This window comes from Caretta caretta, chromosome 3, assembly GCF_965140235.1.
Source record: "Caretta caretta isolate rCarCar2 chromosome 3, rCarCar1.hap1, whole genome shotgun sequence".
Taxonomy (NCBI): domain Eukaryota; kingdom Metazoa; phylum Chordata; order Testudines; family Cheloniidae; genus Caretta; species Caretta caretta.
Genome location: NC_134208.1, coordinates 158684528 through 158707000, shown reverse-complemented (window position 1 = coordinate 158707000; position 22473 = coordinate 158684528). Strand labels below are relative to the sequence as shown.

Sequence of the window (22473 nt, the reverse complement as noted above, 5' to 3'; positions counted from 1 at the left end):
CCTAACAGTATATTTGAGGGCTTTAACTAGTGTCTGCCATCTCAAGCAAAGAGAAACTTGCTTTGAGAAACTATTCCAAAGTATTAGGCATCTCACGCTCAGGAGATGTTCCCAGCTCATCAGCCTGAATTTTATCATTTTGCAATTTCAGTCCAGGACTTGTAAGCAGTGCCCCTTGGACAGCGCTCTGTTTACCCGAAAGGTGGAAAATCCAAGGAAGGAGCAAGGAATTGTTTAGACAGTTAACAGACATCCTTCTTGTTTGGCTAAGCATTTCCGTAGTTATTTTTATCTCCCCTCAAGAGTGTGACAATCACCATCTTGACTGACTCTGGAGATTGAACTGAAAATGTCCAAAGCCAGAAAAAAAAAAAAAAAAAAGTCTCTACAGCTACACCTAAAGATCCAAGACCTGTAACAGACTCACATCCTCTGTGGATCATGCCCAGAGGGGATGCATAACACACACTGACTAGTGGGTTACAGGCGCACATGTACACACACACACACCTGGAATAAACTCAATCCTCACACACATTTTCTCCCTCTTTTTTCCTGTCAGATGCTCTGATCAGGGCTTGGGTTCACTACACATCTCCACAATACAGCCACAGTTACCGTGCATCCCACGCCTCACACCATCATCCTTATCCCCTGGCTGTCACTCCTACTTTGACCAGTGTCCCCCACTCCTCTCTCAGGCTAGGAACTGGAAGGGTGTGTTGGGTGAGAAGGCTGAGAGTGTGGGAAGACCAGCTGGCAATGGAGAGAATGAGCCAGCAGTTTGAAGCCATCAGCATGTTTGGGGTGGAGTGGAGGGCTGTATCTAGGATGGTCATCAGGGAAGAGCACGAGGACTTGTTTGGTAGCGGAGAGAGGGAGCAGGAACATGGAAGGGGAGGAGTTGGCAGACTAGCTCAGTCTACACAGTGGGCAGCAGCCTGTCCCAGGGCCCAGGTTGACACCCTCAGGCTTGTGGGGCTCAGGCTACTTCACTAAAAATAGCTGTGTGGCTGTTCCGGCTCAGGCCGGAGCTCGGGCTCTGAAGCCTAGGTAGGGATGGGGGGGGAAGCTTCAAACCTTGAGCTCCAGCCTGGGCAGGAATGGGCACACAGCTGTTTTTAGAGCCATTCCGCGAGCCCCATGAGCACAAGTTTGCCAATCCAGGCTCAGAGCCTCACTGCTGCAGGCTGCTGCTGGCTGTGTAGCAGTACCCGTAAAGTCCCCTCAGGGTGAATATACCCCCTACCAGGTTCAAAGGGCCAAACTGCTGAAATTGAAGCCTTTCCAAATTTGTTTGTATAATTAGAAATTGTCAGATTCTGTTGATAACAAAAGCAAATGCAGCTTCTCAAAGGCTGTTTCCCATTTCTCCTGCAGTCTCTTTCCTTGCTTGCCTATTACCAGTCGCGGTGCCTACATCCTACTGACGCCTCTGGTGCAAACAGAGTCATGGTAGTGTCACAGGCTTCCTGCTTCTGCCCATCACTGCTGCATCTGGTACTTTCACAGCTGCTGCAGAGAGGCAAAATTCTACCCCAATCCACTCTGCGGTTTCTTCCCACTACCCCAGGGCTTAGTCCCTGAGAGCTCCAACCAGATCCCAAGCTGAGGGCGTAAAACAAACACGCCCAATCAGCACCTGTGAGGATCATTCAGGGGGTTGTGATAGGCCTTGATGAGCTCAAGTGCCATAATCATTAGGCAGAGCTGACAAATTAGTTGACAGTCTGTCTTTATTTTTGGCAATTTGTCTACACAGAGATCACAACATGTATTCACTATTCTATATTATTACAAAATATTTGAAGCAGATAATTCTTGGATGCTTAGTTCTTTCCTGAGAAACTTGTTGGGAATATTCACAGTCTGTGTTTTATTGCCTAGCACAAATTTTTCTTGGTACAGTAGGGCCCTTGATTTGGCAATCCCCTTAGGCAACTAAGGGCTCAGTTCTGCTACCCTTAGGCTTGATCTACACTACATACTTCAGTATAAGTAGTCACTCAGGGTGTGAAAAATCCACACCCCTGAGTGACGTAGTTATACCAACCTAACCCCCATGTAGACAGCGCGATGTTGGCAGGAGAGCGTCTCCTGCTGACATGGCTACTGCCTCTGATGGAGGGGAATTATTAAGCCAACGGGAGCGCTCTCTCCCGTCCGCTTAGAATATCTTCACTGCACACACCAGCAGCGTACTTTTGTAAATTTGTAGTGTAGTCCTGTCCTTAGACACATTGAGCGATACTTTAATCCTTCAGTAGTCCCATTGACTTCAATGGAACTGCCTGTGGAGTAAAAGAACCATGAGACCAGGGTCACACAGAGGTTTGTGGGGGTCCAGGGCAATATCTAAAATGGAGGCCCCCTCACCCTTCCAAAAAAAAAAAAAAAAAGTTACCACTGGGGGAAGCAGGGGAAGGAAGTTGGAGAACAAGCCTGCCCCACACTCATCCCCCCATGGCGGCTCATGTCCTGCAGGACTGGGCCCAGCTCCCCGCTCAGAGCATTGCAACCTGGCATGTAGGGTTGCAGAACTCCTCAAGTTTGGCCCAACTGCCTCTCCATCATGAGAGAGGAGCTGTGAGGCCAAATTTCAGATAGTGGCACTCTGACCCCTGCATGGCAGTCTCAATCCCATGTGGTTTGGGGGCCCCTCTCAAAGGGGCAGAGTGGGGCAAAATGCCCTTTTGTCCCCCCGCCTTTGGGCAGCCCTCCATGAGCTACTCTTGGAGTAAAGGCTTGTCTACATGAATACTTAGTATGTGGCAAGCTGGGGTGTAAATCCCTGCACCTGCTGCACACTAAGTGTGCATGTGGACCCTGCTGATGTGCACTAAAAGTTCTGTAGGGTGCGTTGATATATAGTGCTTTGAAAAGGGACCAGATCAAAGTGCACCAGAGGAACTGTTCGTGCATGTTAGCAGGGTCTAGGGCAGTTACTGCATGGCAGACTAGTGCGGGTTAGATTCATGCCCCAGCTTGCCAGGAGCTAAATGTCAGCAAAAATACTACTCAGTGCAAGAAAAGGAACCAGGATCATGCTCCATGTATGCATCTGTATTTAGATTAACCTCAGTGTTTGCAGTTTTGAAGGTATTTCTTATACTAACTATAGGGTAGTACAAGGAAATACTGCAGATATTCAAAGAAGTTCATCTGTTTACATTAGGTTAAAATAGCAGGGTTTTCAGGGCCATCAGTGTATATTCAATTGTAATTTTAGCAGCTTACACCAATCTACTAGAATTCTTTGAGGGGGTCAACAAGCATGCGGACAAAGGAGATCCAGTGGATATAGTATATTTAGATTTTCAGAAAGCCTTTGACAAGGTTCCTCACCAAAGGCTCTTCAGCAAAATAAGCAGTCATGGGGTAAGAGGGAAGGTTCTCTCATGGATTGGTAACTGGTTAAAGGATAGGAAACAAAGGGTAGGAATAAATGGTCAGTTTTCAGAATGGAGAGAGGTAAATAGTGGTGTCCCCCAGGCATCTGTACTGAGCCCAGTCCTATTTAACATTCATAAACAATCTGGAAAAAGGGATAAACAGTGAGGTGGCAAAATTTGCAGATGATACAAAACTACTGAAGATAGTTAAGTCCCAGGCAGACTGTGAAGAGCTACAAAAGGATCTCACAAAACTGGGTGACTGGGCAACAAAATGGCAGATAAAATTTAATGTTGATAAATGCAAAGTAATGCACATTGGAAAACATCGTCCTATCTAAATTAGCTGTTACCACTCAAGAAAGATCTTGAAGTCATTGTGGATAGTTCTCTGAAATCATCCACTCAATGTGCAGCAGCAGTCAAAAAAAGTGAACAGAATGTTGGGAATCATCAAGAAAGGGATAGATAATAAGACAGAAAATATCATATTGCCTCTATATAAATCCATGGTACACCCACACCTTGAATATTGTGTGCAGATGTGGTCGCCCCATCTCAAAAAGGATATATTGGAATTGGAAAAGGTTCAGAAAAGAGCAACAAAAATGATTAGGGGTATACAACAGCTTCCGTATGAGGAGAGATTAATAAGACTGGGACTTTTCAGCTTGGAAAAGAGGCGACTAAGAGGGGATATGATAGAGGCCTATAAAATCATGAATGGTATAGAGAAAGTAAATAAGAATGTGTTATTTACTCCTTCTCATAATACAAGAACAAGGGGCCACCAAATGAAATTAATGGGTAGCAGGTTTAAAACAAACACAAGAAAGTATTTTTTCACGCAACACACTGTCAACCTGTGGAACCCCTTGCTAGAGGGTGTTGTGAAGGCCAATACTATAACAGGGTTCAAAAGGGAGCTAGATAGATTCATGGAAGATAGGTCAATCAGTGGCTATAAGCCAGGATGGGCAGGAATGGTGTCCCTAGCCTCTATTTGCCAGAAGCTGGGATTGGGTGACAGGGCATGGATCACTTGATGATAACCTGTCTGTTCATTCCCTTTGGGGCACCTGCCATTGGCCCTGTCAGAGGACAGGATACTGGGCTTGATGGACCTTTGGTCTGACCCAGTATGGCTGTTCTTATGTGTTGGTTAGTTACATCAGTCCTCCAATCAGGGAACAGAAAAAATATCACATGACCAACTTAACTAACCAGCACAGTGCAAGTTGCAAATTTAACAATCAAATAAACATGAAATTCTCATTTGAACCAGTATCCGAGTTTGTGAATCACACTTTGTGAGTATTCACCCTAGGGAAGCTTACATGCTTCAGGGAAATGCAAACACTCAGAGGTCCCAGGCATGGTCAAGTTAATTTGCTTTAGAATTAAAATAAATATTCACTGGTGATTTTCCCACCCAACTATTCACTCAGCTCTATTAGACTTCTGTAGCTAAGCGAGGACTCACCAGCATAGTACCTCCTGCTGGTCATCTTGGGAATTAGCTCTCCAGCATACAGAGTGCCTCCTCCTGGTCGATGTCTCGCCTGCCACTGGCCCCGTGTCCCTCCCAGACCCCGGTGCCCCTTACCCTGGGGTTCTGCCCACCACAGTACCCCCACATTCTGGGTCTCCCCTCCCAGGGGAATCCCAACCCTCTGCACCCACATTGCCTCAGTGTCTTCTGCCAGTCATCATCTAGCCCCCTTTCTCTGGGGCAGACTGCAGTCTATAACGGCCAGTCATCATTGGCAAGGGGTTAGGACCTGCTGCCTTTGCCTGTCCTCAGGCTGCCCCTCTGCAGCCCCAGTACCTTTCGTAGGCCTTAAACAAGGCCTGCAGCCTGGGGGTTTACCAGGCTGGAGCTCCCCAGCTCCCTTTGCCCTTCCCCAGCACTGCTCCACTTCAGGCACCTTGCTTCCAGGCAACTAGCCCCTCCCACTCCAGGGCTAGAGTGAGACCCCTCCAGCTTCTGGCCCCGCAGCCAGCGGTGAGCTGGAGCCGGTTCGCACCGGTTCGCGCGAACCAGTTGTTAAATTTTGAAGCCATTTTAGAACCGGTTGTTAACCCGCTTCCCTGCAGGGGGTGCTGAGGCTTTGATGGGCTCCGGCCGGGAAGGGATGTAATTCCTCCTCCGGCCGCTGGGGGCGCTGCGCTGCAGGAGCCATGTGGGCTGCTGCCTGGCCCTGGGCACGAGCCCTGGTGCTGCTGCTGCTCCCCTGACTCCTGGCCCTGGGGCTCCCGATGCTGCCTGGTGGGTCCCCGGCTGCTCTGCTGGGCCTGGGCTGCATCCTGCTGCTCTCCCCATGAGTACCCACCACCCTGCCCGCAGCCAGCCCCTGCCTCCAGCCACCCCCGCTCCACCTGCCTGCAGCCAGCCCCTGCAGCAACCCCTGCCCTGCCACCAGCTGCCCCCCCGTCCTCTGCCTCCAGCCACCCCCCGTCCCCTGCCTCCAGGCAGCCCCCGTCTCCAGCCACCCCCTGCCCTGCCTCCAGCCACCCCCGCACCCCCTGCCTGCAACCAGCCCCAGCCGCACGCACCCCCTGCCCTGCCTGCAGCCAGCCCCTGTCTCCAGGCACCCCTGCACCCCCTGCCCACAACCAGCCCTGGCTGCACGCACCCCCTGCCCTGCCTGCAGCCAGCCCCTGTCTCCAGCCACCCCCACACACCGTGCCCGCAGCCAGCCCCTGTTTCCAGCCACCCCTGCACCCCCTGCCTGCAGCCAGCCCCTGTCTCCAGCCACCCCTGCACCTCCTGCCTGCAGCCGGCCCCTGCTGCACACACCCCCTACCCTACCCGCAGCCAGACCCTGTCTCCAGCCACCCCAGCACCCCCTGCCCTGCCTGCAGCCAGCCCCTGGTGCACCCTCTGCTCCGCCCGCACCAGCCCCTGCCGCACCCCCTGCCCTGCCCGCAGCCAGTCCCTGTCTCCAGCCACCCCAGCACCCCCTGCCCTGCCCGCAGCCAGCCCTGCACCCCGTGCCTCCAGCTAACCCTGCCCCATGCCCCTGCCTGCAGCTGACTCCACGTCATTTCTAGTTCAGGCCCATCTTTTTAACAAAGAACTTTAAGCAGGATTAACATACATCCGTATTTTCCCGGACAGGTCAGGCTTTTTGGTTCTTAAATCGCCGTCCGGGAGGAATTTTTAAATTTTAAATTGGTACAAAAAATACATACTGGGGCACATCCCTTAAATCAGAACTTTTTATAGGGAACCGAATGGCATTTTGGGATGTATAAGTAGGGGCATAGCGAGCAGATTGAGGGACGTGATCGTCCCCCTCTATTCGACATTGGTGAGGCCTCATCTGGAGTACCGTGTCCAGTTTTGGGCCCCACACTACAAGAAGGATGTGGATAAATTGGAGAGAGTCCAGCGAAGGGCAACAAAAATGATTAGGGGTCTGGAACACATGACTTATGAGGAGAGGCTGAGGGAACTGGGATTGTTTAGTCTGCAGAAGAGAAGAATGAGGGGGGATTTGATAGCTGCTTTCAACTACCTGAGAGGTGGTTCCAGAGAGGATGGTTCTAGACTATTCTCAGTGGTAGAAGAGGACAGGACAAGGAGTAATGGTCTCAAGTTGCAGTGGGGGAGGTTTAGGTTGGATATTAGGAAAAACTTTTTCACTAGGAGGGTGGTGAAACACTGGAATGCGTTACCTAGGGAGGTGGTAGAATCTCCTTCCTTAGAAGTTTTTAAGGTCAGGCTTGACAAAGCCCTGTCTGGGATGATTTAATTGGGGATTGGTCCTGCTTTGAGCAGGGGGTTGGACGAGATGATCTCCTGAGGTCCCTTCCAACCCTGATATTCTATGATTCTATGATTGTTAAGATTTTGGCACTGCCCCCAGCCCTCTGAGCAGGGCCAGCTGTGCCCTAACTGAGCTGGCCACACCTGTGGTCAGCTACTCAGTCAGCTTCCCGCAGCTGTTCTCACCCCTTTTCCCAGCTGCAGCCCTCTCCAGGGCTGCTTTTAACCCCTGTTCTGCGGGAGTAGGGCTGGTGCCCCACTACAACTTCTCACTGGGGCTTGTAGTTGCAGACTGAGTGTCACTGGGAGGCATAGTGTTACCATATTTCAGGTTCCCAAAAGGAGGAAACTGCTGGGGGAGGGGGAGGAGTAGGAGAGGGGAGGGGTGCTGGGGGAAAGGGGAGGAGCAGGAAGGGGAGCTGGAGGGGGTGTGGCTCCAGCTGTCATCCCGGAGGTCAGAGTAGAGATCACAATGGCTCCTTCTGGCTTTACAATCTATGAATCTACATATCCTAGTTTATAAACAAATTCTCTCTCTAGGCTTGGGCACGTCCCACTTCTCTGTGTGCTGCCCCATCTTGTGAATGGGAACAAACATGCTTCTGTACGGTACAGGGCTGTTTGGGAAGGTTAATTAGCTAATGCGGTACAGCAGTCTGCCAATATGAAGTGTTGAATAAAAACATCATTGGAAGGGTCTGTATAACAGAGCCCCAAGTATTGAGAATTATTTTTCATTTACAAACTATTTCATAAGCTTGAAGAATCAGGTGGGGGAGAGAAGGTGGAGGGTTATTTTAAATGTAGACTAAGCATACTGATGTCCACTGTAATAGAAACATCCATCCATCCTCTTAGCTATCCCTGATCCAAGTTTGATCTCAGGGTGCATAGCTTCTCCTAATCCAGTTTTTACAAGATCTGGGGGATATTCCAACTCCTTTTCTTGCCTTTCCAAACATACGGTGTAGGGAAAGTAGGGAGGGAGACATCAGGCTATTTCCTCTGGAATGATAGCAAAGCCACTGTGTCAGAGCGGGTTGCCTCTGATAACAAGCAAGGGTGAGGCTGTTGCAATACCCAGAGGGTTTTAAATAATTACCCCCATCTCCCGTTTCCTGCCCAGCCCAACCAGCCATTGGCTCAGGCATCTGTCCCAGAAAACAATCTGCCTTATCCCATGTCACAGATTACACATAGCCAGGTGGCACCAGGCTGGTTAATGTTACTTGCCCTTGCCTCCCAAAGGAGGATCCCCCTCCCCACCCTCTCCTAGTTAGAGAGACAAGGTGGGTGAAGTAATATCTTTTAGTGGACCAACTTCTGTTGGTGAGAGAGACAGGCTTTCAAGCTTACACAGGTTCCTAGTTGTAAACTGCAACTGTAAAATGACAGTTCATTCGGGGGTGGGAGCACCTCAGCTGCATCTCAAAGGGTTTTTTAAAAGGCCTTTCCACCATGGGGATTTTTAAAAGACATCATAGCTAGATTCCTACCTTCTCATCTCCCCGTCCTCTGCCTCAGACGCCTCTCACATTAACTCAGCTTTCTTGGCATACTACTGTAATTACACTCCTTGCCTGTCCGCCAGCCTCTGCAAAAAAGCCCTCAGGATGAATAAAGCAAGTCCAGATAATCAGTGGTAGTCACAGGCAATTGCATGGGCTGCACCAACATGCATGCAAACATCTGATCTGAATGTGCAAACCATGTGCACGTTACATACAGATCTAACTGGCAAAAACAGTGTAGCTGATAAGCATAGAGGCAATATAGCTGATGTGCATCTGTATGCAATATACCTGATACGTGCATGTACATCTGACATTTGAGTGCATGTACATTTGCACACATCTCTTTTATGCCATCCTGGGTTGCCAATGAGGACTCAACCTGGGACCCCAAAAGCTGGTGGCAGCAGTGGAGCAGCCTCTAGACAGGAGCACCCAGGACAAGCTGAACCATGGGTAATATATGTTCACAACTGCACGCCCCCACCTTTAAAACGCTGGGAAGACCTGGAAGATTTGCCTGTCCATCCCCACTACTCTGGACTCCTCAGATCCCTCTCTGCCAGGTACATGGCACGCTGCCCCCCCAGGAAGAGAACACATGGCTGATAGAGGAAGTGCTGTTTCCAAAGACCAGCACAGGGCACAGTTGCTGTTTACCAGGAAACCGAGATGAGGCTTTGGTTGCGCTGGGCTGACAACGGGAGTTTTCCCACCCTATGTACCTGGCACTGAAAGTACATTTTGTCTTGGTGGACGCGAGGCAGCAATAAAGGGGTTAATTACACAGGTGACACTTCAGGCTTCAGCAGCTCCAAATATAAAACCCTGGATATCAGAGCCTGAGCAGTAGGAGGCTAAAACCCTAAGGGGATTTCTCACATGGGGGAAGAACTCCCATCTCCCCTCCCCGTAATATTCCAATGCGGGGCTGCCTCCCACTGCTTCAGCCGTTCCCACCTACTCCATTTCTCTGTGTTGCCTCTAAACTGCTTCTCCACTCCCATCTTCAAGCTGCTGTAAAGGAAATGAGGTGGGAGTATGAAATCAGTTCAGAGCAGCAGCAAGAAGAGAAGTGGGGGCTTTACGAGCTCGGGAAGCCCAGGGTATGCCCAGCAGCTGGACTGTGTCCCCTAGAGAGCTGGCTGATCTCTAAAATCAAGGTGCAGTCTCAGTTTGATTGGGCCTTTGTTTCTCGGAAGGAGTCAGCACCTCTTGAGATGTCTGGGCAAATACTGTGATGCATTTTGTGAACAGTTTCATGCTTGTAGCATTTCCATAGCGGCAACAATAAAAAGAGAGATGCTGTGAACACCAGATCTAAAACAAGAGTTTGGGGGGGGGCAGTCTGGATGGAGCTTCACTGTTTTCTGGGGAGGCACTAACATCCCAGCTCCTGCTGTTTCTATGTCAGGCTCTCCACTGAGTGTTTACTGTTGCTGTTTCCACAGGGACATTCGTGTCTGCCTTCACTGTGCTGTGCGGAGCCCGGACTGACCTCCCCGACAGGCACATGTGCTGCGTCTTCTGGCTGAACATCGCTGCGGCGCTGATTCAGATTCTGACGGCTATCGTGATGGTTGGCTGGATCATGAGTATATTTTGGGGGATGGACATGGTCATTCTTGCTAGTAAGTACAGTGCAATCATTGTCTCCACCCCCACGTTGTTAGGGCTCAGCTAGCGTCCTGGAACCCAGCCGAGAAATGAGGAAAGTGGAAACAGTACCAGGCGGCTTTCATTAAATGGGGACATTCACACTGAAACAGAGGGAAAAGAGACATAAAGAGTGGATCTGCCCCAGCACTATGGGGAGGTTAGTGATGACATTTGCTTGATTTCTTCCCGTGATATCAAGCTCTGCTCCCAGTAGCTGAATGTTTCTGTAAGATGCCTAACAAAGTTCACCTTTCACTTGGCATCATTATGCTTCAGAGTGAACAGTGTTCCACTCAACAGAGTAGCCCCCACTTCCCCGAGCGATTGTTCCACAGTCTCTCTGCAGACTCAAGAGGACAGGACGGTGTTGATTCACTTTGGGAAAGCTTTTTTCCCCCCACAACCATTAAGTCTAGGAATGTGATATTCCATTTTAGAATGAAAGCTGTAGAAATGAATGGGGCCACCAGAGAAGTGCTGGCACAAAATACTGCCCCCTTCCACTTCAGCCCAACCCCTGCTTTACAGGGCCCCATTTCTTGATGTTGCATCAATCGGTGTTCGAATAAGCACTCTCGCCCTCAGCAGTCCCACAGCATCCTCCCATTTAACCGTACTCCAGCTAACTGAGGTGAACCCAAGTTTAGTTAGACTCTCTGGTGTTGTACTTTAAGGCTTGGTCTACACTAGAGGGGGATCGACCTAAGATACGCAACTTCAATTACGAGAATAGCGTAGCTGAAGTTGATGTATCTTAGGTCGACTTACCTTGCATCCTCATGACACGGGGTCAACTGCTGCCACTCCCCCTGTCAACTCCGCTTCCAGGAGTTGACGGCAGAGCAATCGGGGATCGATTTATCGTGTCTACACTAAACACGATAAATCGATCCCCGATAGATTGATCACTACCCACCAATCTGGGTACGTATGTACTCTTAGACTACATCTACATTCTGAACAGCTCAACTGTGCTCATAGTGTAGACAAAACCTCAGGTAGCTACCTCCACAGATGCCCTGAATCCTCCTCATTCTGTGAGTGGCTGGCTCCCCACTTTCTCATAAACCCCATTTATCCAAAGGTTTCTTAAGATCAATTTGTAGGCAAACGAGGTTATCAATGCATCTTAAAGCTTTCTCCAATGTAAAAGTCCCCTTTTGGGACCTTGAAACTCCAAGAAAGACCTCAGTCTTAGGGGAAGAAAGAGACAAATGCATCTCTAAAAGGCCTGGTCTACACTACAAAGTTAGGTCGACGTAAGCGCATGCGTCTACACTGAAATTTGTCTCCAGCCGACATAAGTGTCCCTTTACAGCGACGCAGTCAAACCACCTCCCTGAACAGCATGGAACCATGGTCAAGCTACTGAGGTCAGTGCGGTGCAAATACAGACACTGTGTGGCCTGTGCCAACCTCAACAGTCTTCCAGCAGCTGTTCCATAATGCCCCATGCCCTGCAGTACTGACCACTCTGGTCACCATTGTAACCTCCACTTCCCAGGGGTCATGGAGCCTGGAAGCATCCCCCTTTAAAGACCTCTGCATGTTTTTGAAATGCCTTTTCCACATCGCTCACCTTTGTGAGCACACCAAGTAGTTCACCCTTGATGCATGCAACTCCCCAACCGACCGTGCTGGCTCCATGAGCTAAACTTGCTCTTGCCAGGAGCAGAAAGGTGGTATTGGATCTCCTGGGCCTGTGGGAAGAAGAGGCTGTGCAAGCGTAGCTACGGACCAGGTAGGAACATAGATATCTATGAACAGGGGATGCAGGAAAAGGGGTATGACAGGGATCTGCAGCAGCACCATGTGCAAGCAAAGGAACTTGGCCAAGCATAGCACAAGACCAGGAAGGCCAACAATAGATCTGGTGGTACCCCATAGATCTATTGCTTTTACAACGAGCCGCATGTCAGACATGTCAGACCCAGCAGACCATTGAGGATACCTTGGAGGCTAAGTTCCCTCTAAGCTGTGCAGGCACATGGCTGCGCAGCAGGCTATCAAGGGCCACGCAGGCATGCAGAGGGGAGAGGCACCTCTCCCCCAGTCTCGGACCTGGAGCTGCTGCGGCTGGGAGAGGTGCCTCTCCCCCAGCCCAAGCCCTGGAGCTTCCCCGGCCGGTGAGAGGCACCTCTCTCCCGGCCCCAGGCTGCTGCGGCAGAGAGAGGGCTGGGGGGAATCCTTCTCCCCACCACAGCTCCAGAGAAGCCTCCACCCCAATCCCCTCATCTCCAGCCCCACCCCAGAGCCTGCATCCCCAGTCAGAGCCCTCACCCCACTAGTCCCCAACCCTCTGCCCCATCCCTAAGCCCCCTCCTGCACCCCAAACCCCTCATCTCCAGCTGCACCCCAGAGCCCTCACTCCCAGCTCAAGTCCCCCTGCACTCCAACCCTCTGCCCCAGCCCTGAGCTGCCTCACACACTCCGAACCCCTTGGCCCCACCCCCTCCACACATCACCTCCATATTGGTGCACATAGAAAAATTCATTCCGCACGTGGATGTAAAAAATTTGAGGGAACATTGCTTGGAGGACCCCAAGACAGAGACCCCCTGCAGTGACCAGCGAGGACGAGAAGGTGTGGGAGGGGGGTGACACAGGAAGGAGCTCCAACCATGCAACAAGCCAGGACCTGATCTAGACACCACCACAGTCTAGCCAACTCCAACAGGTGAGCATAGATGAGCCTGGTGGAGGGGAAGGGAACTCGGGTAAGTGTGTGCATGCATTTTTCCTTCGAGTTTTTAAATGTAAAAATGGCACCCGGCCCATCCCAAGTTAACAAGACACAGGTATTGACTTTTCATAGTTGTACTCCTACGAGATGAGACAGAGGTACAACTAACAAAGGTAGAGTTGGCCTCTGCTTTTCATTCCCTGTAGGTTAGGTGGGAGGGCCACGCGGAGCAGTTTGTTTATGTACACAGGGATGTCCCTTGTATCCTCCTGAGAGATCTCAATGAAACTTTCACGGAGACACTCTGCAGTCGTCTCATGACGGTTTCTAGGGATGGCTGCCTTATTTCTTCGTCCTTGGTAGGACAGTTTCCCACGCCATTCTGCTATGAGTTCAGCAGGCACCGTGGCAGTACGCAGGCTAGCAACATACAGGCCTGGGCAGCTTCGGGACGCCAGGGATAGCTGTGCTCTCTGTGCCTTTGTTACCCTCAGGAATGAGATAGCAGCTAAAATCCCCACTGCCTGTGGACAATGGCACCAGCATTCAGTGTCATTGCCCTAGACGCATCCCCGTGGAACAGGGACTGAAATATTATTGCTTCATGCAACAAAAAATCCTTCACCCTCTCCTCGCCCCGGCAGGCCAAACTCCCCATGGCTGGGCCTGGAGAGTGGTGCTGGGCACTCCAAAGCTGAAGAGTCAATAAGCATGTCTCATTAGAAGTGTCTATGGGAATAAGGGAAGGGAGTTTTGAAACTTATCTTTCCCTTTCTGCTGTGACTGTAAATCCAGAGGTACATCTCTCTGCTTTTAATAGCAGCTTCTGGCATGGTGGCCTTCAGGGTGCCCCCTCCACACCTGCAAAATGCCTGATCTGATGAGGAGGAGACAGAAGAGGACACAGGAGGACATACTCAGCAAGATCCTGCAAGCTGGTGCTGCATCGGGCACTGAACAAAGGACCTGCAGGGCCAACATGGCAGACGGCACAGAGAAGGAAAGAGATCAGGAGAAAGGCCCAGGAGTCCCAGCATGAAAAGTAGATGAAAATACACCAGGACATAATGGGTCTTCTCAGGCAGCAAACCCAAATGCTGTAGACCCTGGTTGGCCTACAGGTTCAAAAATCCTGGCCTCCCCACCCTTTTCAGTCCTTGGAGAACTCCATGGTCTCTGCTTTGTGCACCCCTCAACATATTATGTGGCATCACAGGCCATATCCTTACCCTACCACTCCATGCTGGAGGAAACAAGGCAAACTACAGCTGCACATACACGAACCTGCAAGAACCACGGTCTACATCGGTCTACGTTTGTGCCCTGAAATGGAGAGAAATATTTGCTGCCTCTCCAGTTTTAAAGTTCCACGCCATTAATTTGTCAAAAGGTTGTATTGTATTGCCTGGGGAATGGGCAGCTCACATTGATTTTCTGCACTGTTTCTCCTACTCAATAACATATTATTTTTGGAGAATAAAATTATCTTTGTTCATTGACAATGCATACTGCAGAATGCACAGTGGCACTCAAAGGGAATGGTACTTGTAAATGTACAGCAAGTACCACGTAATTCGGAGCGTCAGGAAAACACTGGGTCCTCGTTATAAATGCAGAGCAATTCTTAGCGGCACCCAAAGAGAGCATGCCAGCAGAGAACACTACTGTGGCTGACCGTTAAATTGTTCTTTCAAAGCCTCCCTCAACCGTATATCTCCCCGCTGGGTTCTTGTAATGGCCTCTGGCTTCTCAAAGGCCGCAGGCAGCCGCTCACCCTCCACCCTGGTGGCAGCTTGTCCCTCTTTGCCTCACAGATATTACGCGAGACACAACTAGCAGCTATAACCATTGGGCTGTTGTTCTCAATGAGCTCCAGTCTAAGGGAGTAAACACTGCAGGCTACTAAAAGCACATTCAACTGTCATTGTGCACTTGCTGAGCAGGGAGTTGAATCTTTCCCTGTCAAGTGGCTGGTGTGCGGCTTCATGAGCCAGGGGCAGGGTGGGTTCCCCACAGTCACTATAGGCATTTCGATATTGTCAGTGGTAATCCACCAGTCAGGAAAGAATGACCATGGTTGGAGCTTTCTGAACAGTCCAGTTTTCTTAAAGATGCGAGCGTCATGCACCTTCCCTGACCAGCCCACACTGTTTGTGGAGAAGCATCTCTGGTGATCCACCAATGCTTGCACAACCATAGAAAAATAGCCTTTTCTGTTGATGAACTCTATGGCCAGGTGGGCTAGTGCCAAAATAGGGGTATGTGTGCCGTCTACTGCCCCACACCAGTTCAGGAACCCCATTCCAGCAAATCCATCCATTATGTCCTGCTCATTGCTGAGAGTCCTGGTCCTGCATAGCTGGATATGATTAATGGCCCTACACCATAATTAATCATGATGACGGCCGCCACTGTGAATTTTCCAGCTTCAAAATGAAAATGATTTCTCACTGACTGGCAGCAGTCTGACATTGCAAGATTCTGGAGTTAGATGGCCACTTGCTTCTCCACTGTCAGTGCAGCTCTCATTCTGGTGTCCCTGCGCTGGAGGGCTGGAGCAAGCTCGGCCCAGATCTAGGAAAATGGCCTTTCATGTCTGAAAGTTCTGCAACCACTGCTTGTCGACCCAAACCTGCATTACAATGCATTCCCCCCAGTCCGTACTCATTTCTCAGGCCCAGAAGTGGTGCTCCACCATCAGCAGCTGCTCCATTAATGCCACCAACAACCTTCTATTGGTTTTTGCTATGTCCCTTAGCAAACTGTCCTCGAAGAAATCATGTCCTCTGCTGCTCTGGTACTTACTGTAGGGCTGCAAATACAGGAGGTTCATGCCTCCTGCACTTGCAATGTTCGTGAGAATAGTGCAGAGCTCTGCAGGCTCCATCCGAGATGACGGACTCCAAAAACTGCTTGATGGGTTTGCAGGATTTTTTTTAAAAGGCACAAAAATGATGGGATATGTATGGCATCATGGGATGAAGGAAGTTGAATGCTGGGAACTTGACCTCTATCTCCCAGAGATCCATGGATGAGTCATTTCCACCCTACAACACACTGTGAAAATTTCCCTAAAGGTATTGCACCAGATAGTAGTGCATGGCACACTGCGATACCTACTGGTGATGCACTGCACTTTGCCTTGATGCAAGCACTCCTGGTGAGTTGGCACAGTGTCGATGCAAGAAGCAAATTATGCATGCACCTGAGTGATATACAAACTTTGGCAGCTGCATGATGATGTCACTTGCATTGACCAAAGTTTGTAGTGTAGACATAGCCCAAAGAAAATGAATTAGAATGTCCAGTTAGCTAACCTTGTATTATCTCTTTATTTTCAACCTAGGCTATAACTTGACCTGCTAAAAATCAAGCTAAAGGTGTTAAACTATGTCTAATACTGGTGCTAAGTGGAGTTTTCAATCAAGTTAAACTAGATCAGTTGAACTAACTTAATCAAAAAAGCACCTTTTCCCATAGTCTAGGATCTGGCCACGGCCCAACTATGCCTCTCTAATTTACTGTAGCTATGCCAGCCTAATCCCTGGGGTAGACACAGCTAGGTCAATGGAAGAATGCCTCTGTCAACCTATCTACTGCTGTTCAGGGAGGTGGAGTTCCTATAGCGATGGAAAACCCCCTTCCATTGCTGTAGGACGCGTCTGCACTGCGGGGTTACAGTGGCATAGTTCTGTCACTGCAGCTGTAGAGCTATAACCCCGTAGTGAAGATGAGCCCTGAGTCCTATTGGTGAGTGGATAATGCAATGCCAATCATCTGGGCAGCAGGCAGAAAGGCTCTGAGTAATTTTCCAGCCTGGTTGCTAGAAAGGAAGGTGCAGCTGGGAAGTATCTGTCACAAGTGCCTCCTGTTGTCAGTGTAGTTACCACTGATGAATTTGAAAGCTGGCAGATACCATTTCCAAGAGCAACACACATCTGCCAAGGAGAAGGATGGGGGGTGATTAAGTTCAGGCCAAGAGGTGCCAGAACATAACAACAGGATTTAGCGAGCGCTGCTCTGTTTGTTCTGCACAGGGAGGGCGAGAAATGTCAAAAGGACATTTTATTCTCCAAGGAAATACGCGTGACAACAACTAGTGACAATCTGGCAGCTGGAGCTTGGGTTAGCCCCCGAGCTGGCATAAGGACCTATAGATGTGCCATTATATGGATCATAGCGAGTTTTTGGGGGGAAGGGGCAAAGGCATCAGAAAGTGCATCATATCTAAGGGTAATGGGGCCAGCAATGAAAAAAGGGGCCAGGAAGAGGGAGAGTCCTAGGTCCTTGGTTTGGGCCACCATTTTGCTTTTGGTTTTTGTGTGTGAGGGTCAAGAGCCAGTTTTACTGGCTAGATGCAGGTGTGGGGCACTGTGTGCTGAAAAATGCTTTGGCCACCTAATGGTAGCTTTGTAGTTGCGGTTGTATGCTAAACAGTGACTCCCCCTGCCGCTCTGGGCCTGAGTAGAACTGGGCACATTTTTTCAGACAAATAGTTCATTGGTCAAAAAAAAGCAGCTTTGGCTGACCCACCCCCATTTTACAAGTTCGACATGAATTTGCCAAATAGTTTTGGCAATACATCTTTTTTCAGGCTACTCTTATGAAATGGCTGGAGGAAGAGGTAGTGCCCGGCTTGTAGCCAGGTGGTTTGAGCAAGGAAGGGCCATCACAGACTAGCCTACAGGCTGCTGATTAGGGTACTTACCTGACCAGGGAGAGCTGCACCAGAGAGGGGATTCCAACTTGGATCTCCCACATCCCATTTGAGTGTCCTAACCGCACCACTGTACAAAACATTATAAGGATGGCAGTGACAGCCCTACCTCCTCCTCTGGCCATTTTGTGAATTTGCCCCTTTAAAGATGCCCAGAAACAAAACATTTTGCATCAAACACCACGTTGTGTTCAACGCAAAATGGACTTTTTGGACTCACCAAAACTCTTTGGAATTTTTAGATTTGGTTTGACTCCAACCACATTCCTCCCCCCCCAATGTTTCTGAATGGTCAATGAACTGAAAAATCAGTTATTCACCCAGACCTACTTCTGAGCCACCCTATAGCCAATGTACCTCAGTCCTGATCAATAGCTCTGAGATTCCAGCTCTGAACCCCACTACAGCTCTGCTAAACTTAATTACTAGAAAGTGGTCTGGTGAGTTATTGACTACATCAGTCCCAGTCTTATTTGAGGGACGGATTAGGCAGTTTATGCTTACAGCTGACCCTGGAAAGAAGCCAGAAGAGCAGCTACCTTTCTCATGAGAGCTATGTACTTAAAATGAGATGCTGATGTCTCTTCTCTATATACCTGCAAAGATTCCTCAAGAACCCCGAGAGTGTGGGTGAAACTATAAATCCTGTGTGTAAACTCCTAGAGAGAGAAGCTTAGGTTAAGGTCACTTTGCAAAGTCTCTCGCTGTAAGAGCCTGGTAGACTCTAACATTTTGTATGGGAATTGTTGCTGGAATCTTTACTGAGTTTGCCTGTTGCCCAGATCTCTTCAGCTCACTAGGATAAAGGGTATGGGTTGAGACAGTTCAATGAAGAGGGCTTGGAGGATGCTCTAGTATTTCGCACGTTGCCCTTTTGTCAGGGATCCACCCTAGGAGAAACAATAATTGAACTCAGTTTTATTATCACAGGTAATTAGTTTTTGACTGTCCAATTTTAAGGGACATTTCCCACCTCTTTCCTAATGTAAATGAATTGCCAGCTGGCCTCATTAGCTACCAAACAGATATCTTCTCTAACCAACTATATATGGCTTTTGAAACAGCTTCTTGTTTCATTTGGGGCCTGAAAGCAAAAAGAGCTCACTGGCAGTAGAGGTGGGGGACTCGTCACCAGAGTGCCTCCTTGTGGTCAGGTGTGGCAGAGTAGCTCTCTCCCGATCTAGTGCTCCCTGCCGCCAGTCACTCTGGCACTGCAGTGATCTCTGTTCCTGTAATTCAGCCCCCTGGCCAGGGCACAATTTAATTCAATCCTTCCAGGGTAACAGAATGTCCAGCAAATAAAGGATCCAAACATCCTCACCCAAAGGTCTTTGGCCCCAACTCCAGACCTTTTTGTCATCACACCCTCGCAGAGCTCTTTGTTGGTCGTTATGTCCTTCTCAGGGGTTTCACACCATCTTCTCTGCTGGCTGGCAGGGGAACCTAGGCCTTCCATTCTGCACCAGGTATCAGCCCAGGGACCCTATAACCAGCATCCAAGGGCTGCTCCGTCCTACTCCTTGTTGCTGTTTCCCGGGGCTTCTTCCTACCCAGCCTTTCTCAGGCCTTCTCACCCCTTCTGCAACTTCTCTAGATTCAACCTTGTTTCAGGGGGCAGGACTCTCAGGTGCGCCTCCCACCCCAAATCCCCTAACAAAGTCCCAACATAAAAGTATAAACAAAAACCCACTTCCTCCCTCCTTGGGCTTGACTGTACATCCCTCTCAACTAGATGCATCCCTCTCCCTGAAAGTCCAGTTCCTGCCCTTTTGTTAGGGCTTCCCACCAGAGCCAGCTCCTCTCCAATTCCTCTTCTGTGTCACCTGTGGCCATTTGCCAGCCTCTTGCACTTAGGCAAGGATCCCAGGACTTGCTCTCCCCTTTGGCCTCCCTAATGTCTAATCCCAGAGAGTGACTGCTGACTCTCCCTCGGAAGCCCTCTTCTGCTCTAAAGCTTCCTGACTTTATGATCACCACCCAGCCCCTCCCCAGCTGCTAGCTGCTGAGCAGTGTTTAGAGACTAAAGTCTCTCTAGCCACGTCTACACTACCCGCCGGATTGGCGGGTAGTGATCAATCTATTGGGGATCGATTTATCACGTCTAGTGTAGACGCGATAAATTGATTCTCGATCGCTCTGCATCGACTCCGGAACTCCACCACTGCAAGAGGCGGAAGCGGAGTCGATGGGGGAGCAGTGGCCGTCGATCCCGCATTGCGAGGACGCAAAGTAAGTGATTCTAAGTCGATCTAAGATACGTCAACTTCAGCTACCCTATTCTCGTAGCTGAAGTTGCGTATCTTAGATCGATCCCCACCCCCAGTGTAGACCAGGCCTGTGAATCTTTGATTGCATCTATGTGGAGGCTGCGAAGAGCTACAGTGAAATGGAGCTAATTTTTTGTTACCTGGCCAATGACACATGTTTTTGTGCGAGTTCACCCTCCACTCCCACATAAATCAGTCCTTGGGGTATGTTCCCACCATCCCAAATGTTAGCCAAATGAGTGTCAGATAGTTTGAACAAAATTGCCCTCTTAGAAGCTCACCCATTTGCTTCAGCAGTGCCTCATTGTAAAAAAAATTATGCTAATTGTTGAAAGCAATCTACAAAATAATCAATACCATATCTAGGTAGTGAGGATAGTAGAAGTAAGGGACCGCCTGGCTCAGGGGTTGGTAATGGTCGTGGGGGAGCCTTTCACCTCTAGGTTGAACCCTACTTGAGACTGTTTACCACCTCACCATCATTGTCTGTGAAATGAGCTGGGATTAAGTCTCAGACCAAGTCCTAGGGCCGCAGACAAGTGTCCGCAGCAGAAAGGCCCTCCACGTAAGTGCTCTCAACAGAAAATGACAGATCCTGGATAGTAAGCTCGCCACACACTGCCAGAGATGTCTGTTCAGGTCACACATGAGGCATTTTCTGGAGAAGGTTGCCCTCCTGTTGACTGTGCTTTACCTGCCTGAGCCTTTGGCCCACAGGGTTGTCAATCTAGCGCCTCTCAACAACACTGAATTCACATTACAAAAAAAAAAAATCCTGCTCTCTGACGTACCAGAGACTCTGACCATAAAAGCCACTTAAATTATATCAGAGCAAAGGGGTCAATTCACACCTTTTCCCCTTTAAATAAGCCATCTGATATAGGGGTATGGTTTTTAAAGAGTCCCTAGCTTAGCCTCTTGTTTTCTACTTGCAATGTGTGTGTCTGTGCCCACAAATAACTGCAGCCATAAGTACTCTGGGTTCAAGGAACACTTGGTTTTCATGGGCTACAGCAGACTCTCACAGTCACATCTCAGAAGGTTAACAGGTCATGATGCTGGCTGTCAAGGCTTCATTACCAACTGGTAATAAAATTACCTGTAATCATGCTGTCCACTTGTCACTCGTTTGCTAATTACAGTGCTCAGAACCTACTAGCGGCACAGAATGATAATGTGGCTACTGTACTTTTAGATTGTAGGGGCCTTTAGAAAGGCATATCCAGCATTCTTTTCCTCATGCTGCAGCTGCCAAGCCAGACTTCAGTGGCTGGGTGGGAGGGTAGCAAGTGTTGATAAAACACACAATAAAAGCAAAGCCAGAACCAATTCTTTGACTGAGAAAGCCTTCCTGGGATGAAAGAAATTTGGAGGAGAAAGTGATTGCTTACCTCTATTTATTTTTTTTACCCCCTAAAGCTGCACTTCACCTCTGCCAGAGAAAAGTATGTAAAAGTAGTCTTTTCTGCACTTTCAGACCCAATACGGATCTACTTTGTAATAGGATAAGAATCTCAAAGCATTTTACAAACATTATAACTAACCATTGCAACACTTGACCAAAAGGTAGGCATTATCCCCATTTCATAAACAGGGAAACTGAGACACAGAGTGGCTGCTGTGACTTATCCATGGGCACAGATCAAATCAGTAGCAAAAGAACCCAGGACTTTTGTTTCCGGTCCCCTACGCTAACAAATAGGATACACCTCTTCCTGTGTGATAATGTCCTGCTTCCTATATACCCTAATTTCAACAGTTCCCCTTAACCAACACACATGAAATGGCTACATTGCTAATAGAAAAGGAGTACTTGTGGCACCTTAGAGACTAACCAATTTATTTGAGCATGAGCTTTCGTGAGCTACAGCTCACTTCATCAAGATTCACAGGCCTGGTCTACACTGGGGGTGGGGATCGATCTAAGATACGCAACTTCAGCTACGAGAATAGGGTAGCTGAAGTTGACGTATCTTAGATCGACTTAGAATCACTTACTTTGCGTCCTCGCAATGCGGGATCGACGGCCACTGCTCCCCCATCGACTCCGCTTCCGCCTCTTGCAGTGATGGAGTTCCGGAGTCGATGGTAATACCAGCAGGACAGTGGGGTGGGAGGAGATATTGTTTCATATTCTCTGTGTATATATAAAGTCTGCTGCAGTTTCCACGGTATGCATCCGATGAAGTGAGCTGTAGCTCACGAAAGCTCATGCTCAAATAAATTGGTTAGTCTCTAAGGTGCCACAAATACTCCTTTTCTTTTTGCGAATACAGACTAACACGGCTGTTACTCTGAAACCTGTCATTACATTGCTAATGTAGGTTTTGTGGGGTAATAATTTTGATCATGAAGTGTCAAAGTTTGTTATTGGCCTAGGTCCAGTTATGTAAGAGCAAGTAGGGATTTCCCCTTCACAAAATGAAATCAGCTTCTTGAAATTGATGGATATTAATAAAGAAAGCCTGGTTA

The 22473-nt window shown here is 49.0% G+C and overlaps 1 protein-coding gene across 2 annotated transcripts in view; it reads left to right on the top strand.

Moving 5' to 3' along the window:
• Positions 1–22473, top strand: part of STUM (stum, mechanosensory transduction mediator homolog) — an 89051-nt gene that overhangs the window by 51025 nt on the left and 15553 nt on the right. Inside the window, exons 2-3 of one of the 2 annotated variants that reach the window (XM_048843354.2) lie at positions 10127–10306; positions 12004–12280. In XM_048843354.2, the coding sequence (XP_048699311.2) occupies positions 10127–10306; positions 12004–12176 (353 nt within the window). In that variant the 3' untranslated portion in view covers positions 12177–12280. Of the gene's footprint in view, positions 1–10126; positions 10307–12003; positions 12281–22473 lie in introns of those variants that run through there. The other variant, XM_075127050.1, reaches the window with a different exon arrangement.